This window comes from Mus pahari, chromosome 10 (genome assembly GCF_900095145.1).
Source record: "Mus pahari chromosome 10, PAHARI_EIJ_v1.1, whole genome shotgun sequence".
NCBI classification, from domain to species: domain Eukaryota; kingdom Metazoa; phylum Chordata; class Mammalia; order Rodentia; family Muridae; genus Mus; species Mus pahari.
Window position 1 is genome coordinate 34,859,046 of NC_034599.1, and position 10,553 is coordinate 34,869,598.

The 10,553-nt window shown below is 36.8% G+C and overlaps 1 protein-coding gene across 1 annotated transcript; it reads left to right on the forward strand.

Annotated features, from left to right (window-relative positions):
- Positions 1–330: 330 nt before the first annotated feature.
- On the forward strand, positions 331–1,275 carry LOC110328020 (olfactory receptor 150-like). The gene has a single exon (XM_021207368.1). It carries the CDS (start codon positions 337–339, stop codon positions 1,273–1,275), a length of 939 nt encoding a protein of 312 aa, XP_021063027.1. The 5' UTR covers positions 331–336.
- Positions 1,276–10,553: the final 9,278 nt, after the last annotated feature.

Here is a 10,553-nt window from a genome sequence, read left to right on the forward strand (position 1 = left end):
TGGTGAAAGTTTTTCATAGGTATTGTTTGTTTTCCTCGATGATGCTGATATTTTAACATTAAACAATATTTATAAGATAGACATGAGAGATTTCTAGATAACTCCATAGAATTTGTTATAGCTTTTCTTTGTGGGTTTATGGAATGCAGATAAATATAGATATAGTAGATATTTATTTTTATGTTTCATGTTAATGTCTTTTAATTGTAATACCCATGAAGAACTGTTGGCAGTAGATGACAACAGAGTAAAATTATTTTAATTCAGTGTCACAATCAAGTGCAGAGTGATAAACAATCTTTTTCTCACTTCCTATAAAAAAATGTTCAGGAGGAAATGGCTGAAGGCAATCAGTCCACAGTGACAGAGTTCATCATCGCTGGGTTAACAAACAAACCAGAGCTGCAGCTGATCCTCTTCCTCCTCTTCCTTGGAATCTACCTGTTCACAGCACTGGGGAACCTGGGCATGATCATTCTGATCCTTCTCAGCTCCCACCTGCACACACCCATGTACTTCTTCCTCAGCAGCCTGTCCTTCATTGACCTCTGTTACTCTACTGTCATTACCCCCAAAATGCTAGTGAACTTTGTAGCAAAGAAGAATGTCATCTCCTATGAGGAATGTATGACTCAGCTCTATTTCTTCCTTGTTTTTGTTATATCTGAGTGTCATATGTTGGCTGCAATGGCATATGACCGCTATGTTGCCATCTGTAACCCCTTGAGGTATAATGTCACCATGTCCTATCAAGTCTGTTTATGGATGATAGGTGGGGTGTATAGCATAGGTTTCATTGAAGCCACACTTCATACTGTTTGCATGCTACGAGTGCTTTTCTGCAAGGCTAATGTAGTAAATCACTTCTTCTGTGATCTTCTTCCATTGCTGCAACTTGCCTGCTCCAGCACATTTGTCAATGAGGTAGTACTTCTGTGCCTCAGTACTTTTAATTTCTGTGTGCCAATGCTGGCAATCTTGAGCTCTTACAGCTTTATCATTGCCAGAATCATTCGCATTAAATCCACTGAAAGCAGATTCAAAGCATTCAGCACCTGCAGCTCCCACTTCTCTTCTGTTGCTGTCTTCTTTGGTTCTTTGGGATTCATGTATTTTCAGCCATCATCAGTTAGCTCTGAAGATCAAGGGAAAGTGACCTCTGTGTTTTACACTACTGTTGTACCAATGCTGAATCCCTTGATCTACAGCCTGAGGAATAGAGATGTCAAACTTGCTCTAAATAAGTTATTTCGAAAGAAGACATTTCATATGTAAAATAATATTTTGCCTTAGTAGAAAATTCTTATATCTAAAATTTTGACAAGAAAAATACCTTGAGACAAGACATGTTAAATATTGAAATTTGCATTAACACATGGTTATTTACTACCAAAAATTGTCAAGAAGAATTGGATTAAAAAAATTTAGATACATGAAGAAAGCAGTTCTGGGTTGTCCCAGGGTCTATCAACCTTATGTCAACTACCACATCTCTAAATAGTTTTCAAAACACTCCAAAGTCTTCCTATAGTTCATTATGTTTATGTGTGTATAATATGACTATTCTCTGGAGATATTTTACTTTCTTGTTTAAGGAAATAAGTACATGTGGTAGAAAGTTATCTATTATCTAGTTTTTCTGTATCCTACCCTCTTAATTTAGTGTATTATCAACCAATTGTGAAAAAAATGATCTCTAAATTAAGTAGACTTAGCAAAAATGAATAAACCCAAAATATCCCTTCTATATCTTCATCAACATGTAGGGTATTATGGAATATAATAATTAGAAATAATACTGTTCCACATTCAGGGAAATAACACTGAAATAACTGAACAAGACTGTACACATAAGCACATGCTCAACACTATTGCCGTAATTACCGATCCAGCTTGGGGAATTTGCCATCCACTTTGTTCCTGAAAGTTTCCTGTTTCCTGAGCATTCTGTACTACTTTTCTCTATTTAAAATAACAACTGCACTTCCCAAGACCACATTATAGAATCTCTGTTTCAGAAGTGATAGACGAGTACATTATTGTGCTGTTTTTATATAGAAAATTTAAAACTGGAAAGTAGTTCTCTCTCTAATTACATGTAGAATTCATACCCCTAAACTAACTATCCTTTCTGGGTTCCTGACATGCATGGGAGACACAATAAACTTAATTTTATAGCCTCATCAGCGACCAATCATAATATTCCCACCACTGTTTTACTTGACTCTGGAGACACTAGTTCCTTCTCAGCCATAAATCCCTGTGATTAGTGGTCCCACATTCCAATAACCTAGTAAAACAAAAGTCTTGAAACTTATAATTAATCAGTCAGATTTATCAATAAATTTTCAGTTCACAAGCTACTCACACAATAATTTCTGTGCCAATTGATAATGATACAAGCTGGCCACCTAGATTAGACAAGTTACCCCAATTACTTTATCCCCGTATAATAGCATATCTACCTGTGGCTATTCACATTACTTATAAGAATGATGCTTATTTAAGTTTTGTGCAAAATGTACTGGGCAATAAATAGATAATGGTCGTGTCTGAAAAAAATGTGCTACTTTTTTCTCAAAATATAAAGAGATGGTTCTAATACTAATCATTCAGAATATAGAAATTAATTAAAGTAAACACAAAACAAGGCATGCATTAATGCTGTATCTTCTGGATGTGCCCTAGATTGGAAAGACTTCCAGAAGAGTGGGAAAGCAGCAGGATATGATGGACTATTTTTGTGTGGTTTGCATGATGTCAGTATTATTTTGGTGCATTTGCAATTTATTTTTTCATCTATTAGTATTATGTGTCTGCTAATTTGTGTTTATGTGTATGTGCATATGCACACATGTGATGTGTGAGTGTGCATGTGAAGATCAAAGGACAAATTTGTAGAGTTGGCTCTTTTGTTCATCTTTTAAATAAGCTACATGAAGTTAACTCAGTTCACCATGCCTGTGGTGTGGTTGTTTTTCCTAACTAAACCATCTCACTGACTCATATTTGTAAGGTTTATAACACATTTCTAGAGGGTATCTGATATATTTGAAAATTCATTGTTTTCAACATACAGTTAAAACATGAGTTACACCAATGTCACCATATTCTACTATAGATTTATTTTTTATCACTAAACCTTCATAACCACATGTGGTCAACTGATATCTCCCTTTTCATATACCAGGCAGGCATCAAGTTCCTTTCCATCTTGTTTCCTACATTTCCTATACAAGGTGCCACATAATGTGTGACTTGCTCTTATTCCTTTCTCTTGGCATGCTTCAGGCCATTGAAGATGTGACATATTTCAGAACTGCAGGCCTCTTTAACTACAGAACAATGTTCTAGTTCCTAGACAAAGTACACTTTTCCTGTCCATGCATCATTGCATGTACATTTGGATGGCTTTCAACATTTGAAGAGAAGCACTTCTGCAGTAACCAACCATGCACAAGTTATCTTACATGTACATTTTCTGTTGGGGAGGGGAGAGGTCGTTTACACCACTAGAATTGATAGGCCATATGGTAAGTTGATCATTTTTAGTTTTAAGCTCTACCAAACTGTCATTAACTTCAATGATGAGCTTTGTACAAGAAAATGTTGTCACTCCTTCCCTGAACCAAATGACTCTGCTCTCTTCCTTCCTAATATTTGTTACAATGTTAACTGTTGGCATACGACCAGTGGCATATGACCACTATGTTGTCACCTGCAACTGCTTGGTAAATAATGTTATCAATCTTAAGCCTGCTTCTGGATGATAAGTGAGATGTATGCTGTGGGCTTCACTAAAGATACAATTCAAGCACATGCATCCTGCCACAGGACTGTGTGGCACCCAACGTGGGGCTCGAGGGGGATCCCAAACCAATATTGAAATGGGAATAAGAAAGAGACGAAGATCATGCGTGCTTGTTATAGTCTCATTTACTAAGGGAAAGTGCTCAGGTTTTATACAATACAGAGAGGGGTTAGGGAGTGATCAAAAAGAAGCACAGTGAAGGACAAATGGGGAGGCTAATTGGGAGTTTGAAACTTGTGATTTATCTCAGTTGCTTGGCGTCACTGCTCCAAAACCTTAGGCAGCTAATCTCAGAGTCCGTTTTTTTCTAACAGCCCAAGGTGACAGCTCCGGGCAGATCCGGAATGTAGGAAGACTCCCTCAGTCCATGATGTTTGCTTAGGGCCAGAATCTTGCTGGTTCCCACGGAGAGAGAGAGGGGAAAGGGCTCCTGACAAAGAACTATATGGCTCCCAGCTGCATGCTGTAAAAATGCCTGGGCTGTGAGAAGCCTGGGATGTAAGATGCCTGGGTTTTCTCAACCTGGTCTCCAACACTGAGAGTGCTTTTATGCAAGGGTAAAGTAATAAACATCTGCTTCTGTGATCTTCTTCAACTGCTTCCACTTGCCTACTCCAGTACTTTTGTCAATAAGATAGTACTTCTGTACAACAGTGATTCAATGTGTTCTAACACAGGCCACTTTAGCCCCTTACATGTTCAACATCACCTGCATCCTATGTATAAAATCCAGCAAGGGCAGATTCAATGCATTTAACAGCTACAATTCCTACTTCTTTGCAGTTGTTGTCTTTCTTTTTCTCTGGCTTCATACATTTTCAACCTTCATTAATTTGCTCCAAGAAGAAAAATAAAGCACCATCTCTGTTTTATACAACAATTGTGTCCATGCTGAATTCTCTGATTTAAGTGTGAGGAATAAGTATGTCAAATCTACTCTAAGGAAGGTGTTCAAGAAACAGAATTTGCATGTGTAAAGAATATTTTACATTAGCAAATCTATATCATATCTAGAGTTCTGATTAGAACACAATCCAGAGGCAGCAATGTATGCTTGATCATGATAGTATTGCTAGTATGTGATTATTTTATGGGGGGGATTATGTAAGGAATAATTAGCTTCATGAGTTCAGATACGTGGTAGAAACAATTATAGGATGTCCCCACATTCACCCACCAAGAGTTAACAATAATACATCTAGATAGATTTAAACCCCTTTAAAGCCTTCTCTTTGTATCTTGAGGATGAGTATTTTCAGGTTAGTTTTATTCATCTTACTTAAGAGAATACTTTTGGTTAGTATGATTTGATAGTTTCAATATTTTCTGTTTTTAGCCTTTTCAAGTTAATTTACTTTAGTAAAAAATGAGTATATAAAAAAATAATCTCAATTTTTTTTTACTAAAACACAGATCTATATTGAGGTAATGGAAACATGAAAAACAATATGACTTCTCTCCACAAGGAAGTGACACTGTGTGGGACTCACAGTGCTCAGTGTGACCACACACGTTTCCTACAATCTTACACACTGTGTGCTTTTCCTTCACCCAGTTCTGGAGTTTGTTCTGTGCCACTCTTCCCTGTTTCAGAGAATGAATGCATTATTGGAAAACAAAATTTTTGAATCTCATATTTAGAAATTGCCTTGTTAATACAGTTCTTTTGATACAGAGTTTCCCTGTGCAGCCCTGGCTGGCCTTTACCATAGTGTGTAGAGCATGATGGCTAGGAACTCACAGTGATCTTCTGCCTCTGCATCCAAAGTGATGGGATTAATGGTGTTCAACACCACAACGATCTTTTTTTTTTTTTTTTTTTTTTTTTTTAAATTTGGGTTGGGTTGGGTTGGCTGATTTCAGTTGGTTTCATTTGGTTTATGCTACTGGATTTTTCTGCATTATTTACAAATGCATTTGTGTGGGTTGTTCATTCATGCTGAAACATTAAACCTGCAACAGTCTTCTCAGTGAATGGAAGCAACGCTCATCCATTAAAACTGACTGGCCACTCTAAAAACTCATATGCAATAAAGAGGTTAATTAGAAAATTTTTCCTTTTTATATTAAGCTCATATTGGAAGACTTGACAATGCCAGGAAGAAAAATTTTGTTTTCTGGGAATATCCTTGTTTCCAGCAGAGAGTCCCACCATCTCTTTGATGCCCTTTTTTGCTCACCATACACGCCTTTCCCTCCTGTAGGCATGACTTTTCTTCTTTTTCTTTCTTTCTTTTTTGTTGTTTTGTTTTGTTTTTGTTTCTTGAGACAGGGTTTCTCTGTGTAGCCTTGGCTGTCCTGGAACTCACTCTGTACACCAGGCTGGCCTCGAACTCAGAAATCCACCTGCCTTTGCTTCCCAAGTGCTGGGATTAAAGGCGTGCACCACCATGCCTGGCTCAGGCATGACTCTTCTAAATGACTTTTCTCACCTCTTCCATGAAGAGTTTCTCGGTGTCAATCATCATTAAATCTTTATTTATCAAGGATTCTTTTCTTTTAAAATTTCATACATGTATATAATATGTCTCAATCATATGGGAAGCTGCCTATTTCTGAAATATCCAAGGTGTTGATTGTGTTCCTGATTATTCCTATAAGCTTCAAAGTCTTTGTAGCATAGTACCGAGGAGAAGAGTAAGAGGCATCTCCAAGTAGCGCCATGCTTTTCCTCTCTCTTGTGATGGCCTTGTGTCCAATAGCTCAGCATTAGCCCCCTTTTTTTCTCTTTACTGAACATTAGCCTGCTTAACCTCTGACTATAACATCAGATGTGTCTCTAATAGTTACAGTGGAGGGCTGGCTTTGTTTTTAGCCTGCTTCAAATATATGATGGGAACATGTCATGTTACCTTGATAATGAGATGGAAGAGTTCATTCCCCTATTGAATATGCATTGTGTACATATATGTATTATCAAATACCATTACAAAACAGTAAGTATCAAAATATGAATAATTAAAAGGAGCAAAACATTCTATTATGAAATATGAAACATTGTGATAAGTTTGGATAATAAACTCATGAAGAGTTTGTCTTTTCTCTGATTCAAAATTTCCATCCTTTCAGGGACAATACAGTAGCAAAAATGGGTCACTATTACAGCATGCCAGAAGGCAGAGAGTGATTATAAAAATGACCAGGGATAATTTGTCCCTAAAGGGCCTTCCTGCAGTGACCTATTTTCTCCAGCTGTGCCCCAACTTCCAAAGTTTCCAGAACCTCACAAATTAAGCACTGGCTGTGGACAAGTTTTCAGAACATTAGCTATAGGTGTCATTTCAGAACAAATCCACTATATATAATAAAAAGTGTGCCTGTATTGTATGCTCACTTTACATATAGTAGGAAAAGATATATATAATACTTAGCAAGGTGAATCAGAAACAGCAAGATCTACAGCAAAACAATGGATATTTTATGAACAGAAAACTGATCTTAGCCCTATTCTCTCAGCTCAAATCATGCTTAGGGACCAGGCAGCTGCAAAAATCTTGAGATCAATGAGTAGAAAAAGAAAAAAAAACTGTAAATATTTCAATTTGCAAAGCACTAAACTCTGAATCTTTTGGTAGACATACTTATTTTTACAATAAGTATTACTTTTAAGACAAAGTCATGATATGTTGTCATGTAACCTTTAAACTCATTTTGTAACTCAGGCTGTTCTGTGAAAAATCTTCCAATTCTGACTGGGCAGATTAGAGGCATGTGTCACCATGGCCAATCACAAATGTCCTTAATCTTTTCACTATTTGCAGTAAAACATTGTAATTTCAGAGGATCATGAGATGTCTCAGTGGAGAAGAGAGGTTAGTGCACAAACATTAAGATTGAAGTTCATCACCCAAGTCAAAAGGTGAGCATGGCACTATACATGTAACCCCAGTGCTGGGAGAGGGAGAGACAGAATATCACCTGACAACCTACCCAAAATCTTATAAAATGCCAAGCTCCAGATTCATCAAGAGACTCCAACTTTAGGGAAAATCGAAGACAGCCATAGAGATCATTGCATAGTATGGCCTCTGCATGAGCACATATGTATGTACATGTGTCAACATATGTACATATGTGCATAGAACACATGGATTCATAAAAGAAGATGAGAAAAAAAAGAACATTTTTAGACATCTGGAATGGTCTTGTGAGAATTATAGTGTATGTGAGTTTGATATTAATTTACACAATTAAATTATAAATATGCTGTAAATAATTAATTATTCAACTAATACTCCAATGATGATTTAAATGATTAAAAAAGTGATTGGTCCTGTGAAGGCTCAGTGCACCATTGTAGAGGAATGCCAGTGTGGGGAGGCAGGAGGGGGTAGGTGGGGGAAACACTGGGGAGGACAAAGGAGATAGGATGTGGGTTTCCAGAGGGAAAACTGGGACAGGGGATAACATGAAATATAAATAAAATATCCAATAAAAAGAAAGAAAAATAAAGAAATAAAAAAGTGCCTAAAGATGTAGAGGCACAGAAAATACATAACAATGATGTAGGAATTTCTTCTTCTTCTTCTTCTTCTTCTTCTTCTTCTTCTTCTTCTTCTTCTTCTTCTTCTTCTTCTTCTTCTTCTTCTTCTTCTTCTTCTTCTTCTTCTTCTTCTTCTTCTTCTTCTTCTTCTTCTTCTTCTTCTTCTTCCTCTTCTTCTTCCCTTTTCTTACTTCTTACTTCTTTTCCTTTTTCTTTCTTTCCTTCCTTCCTTCCTTCCTTCCTTCCTTCCTTCCTTCCTTCCTTCCTTTCTTCTTTCCTACCCAACTTTCATTCAAGAAAATAAGCAGAATTTTTGACATTCAACTTTTATCTTAGAATAAGGTTATAGTTACAGAGAGATTGGCAAGATTAATAGAGAGATTGCCTATGTATTTAGTACCCTATCTTGTCTCACACAACCATCAAAATGCCACACTCATTAGTGCTAATCAGTCATAAGTTGGTGCATCTCCCAACATTGGAGAAGTTTTTTGCAGTACATAATGATGCAAACAGAGTCCTACAGTAGTTGGGTTGCAGAAGAGAAATGATCAAAGAGTGCTTAGCCCTAAGTACAGCCATAGTAAAAAGCCCCTTGGGATGTTTGAGTATTACATTAGAAACGCAAACAAACAAGCATACAAACAAACAAGCAAACAAACAAACAAACAAAAAACTAGTAAGAACAAACAAATCAGGTGTGGTGACTGACTACAAGAAAACACCATTTGAAGGAGATTTGTAGATGTAAAATCATAGCGGTTGTGGCAGCATGTCTAAGACCTTTACAAGTTCTAGTTATGCAAAGCCTTAGAACTGCTGGAGAGTGTACAAAGTCCCACCCTTATCGGTGGAGCTGTAGAAATTGGTACCTGATGAGAGAAGGGTTGTTTTTTATTAAAGTCAACCATATTCCGGTGGATATCCACACACAAAAAAGTGAATATATGGGTAATACAGATTGCATTCAATGGGTTTTTTAAAAAGACTGAAACCTCAAGGTGGAGTGGACATGGAATGGGGAGGTGAGTTTGAGAGAAGATAATAAAGGTTAACTAATATCATAAAAATACAGTGTACAAAATCATCAAAGAGTTAACAAAATAGCTTCAAATACTCAAACATCCACTATTTAATTAATTTATTTATTTATGCCTTATGTTTTATTTAGTCTTTCTTATTTTGTCTCACTGTCATTTTTTTTTCTATTGAGAATTCCATTCTAGTTGTCTAATTGCAATTTCTATGGCACCTTGGGCTCCTGTTTACTGTCTCAATTGTTCTTTTTGTCATAAGTTTAATAGTTTTGAGAATACTAATTAAATATTGTTTAGAATGTTGGTTGCATTGAATGAGCTGATAGATTTTAGGTCACTATGTTTTGTCACTGTGGTTCTCCTCTCACCATATCAAGAACCAGTGTTCAGGGCCCTGTGAGGGGATGCATGATTGTGCTCCTTTTGTTTTAGAACAGAGTGTTTACATACATTATCGGGATGTTTTTTCTGTATTGAGGATTTGCCCTTATCCCTTATCTGATTAATTTTCCACTACAAGTAGCTTTATATTGTCCTTGAAGTTATTGAAGTTTGTACATTTGAAACCATTTTTTCCTACTGTATTTAGGTCTGTTTGACACCTCACATTATATAATTCTAATTTTTTGTTTTCTTATTTTTGGGTGTTTTTTTTTTCATCCTGGCACTAGAAGTTATCTAAAACATGTTATTTTGTTTTATTGAATTTAATTCTACAGTTGATAGCCATTCTCAAACTTACATCAGCATTTCCTTCTCTAGCCCTTCCACTGAAGTTATATTTTGAAATGTCACAAAACACTCTTCTGAACCCCAGCAGAGGGCACTGAATGCTCCAGAGGACTCTCAGTACCCCAGGACCTCAGGATCCCAGGTGAGTGGAATGCAACATCAGCTCCAGAGAATCCCTGAGGAGCTTGTGTCAGCAGGAGCAAGGACAAAGGAACCCTGTCCTCCCAGAGGCCAGGACCAGATGGGTTTAGTGCAGAGTTCTATCAGACCTTCAAAGAAGACCTAAGTCCAACTCTCCTCAAACTATTCCAGAAAATAGAAACAGGAGGTACTCTACCCAATTCATTCTATGAAGCCACAGTTACTCTGATACCTAAGCCACACTAAGATCCAACAAAGAAAGAGAACTTCAGACCAATTTCCCTTATGAATATTGATACAAAAATACTCAATAAAATCCTTGCAAACCGAATCCAAGAACACATCAAAA

What these genes read in the sequence shown, in the direction of transcription:
- LOC110328020 (XM_021207368.1), top strand. Translation starts at nt 337, where the DNA reads ATGGCTGAAGGCAATCAGTCCACAGTGACAGAGTTCATCATCGCTGGG.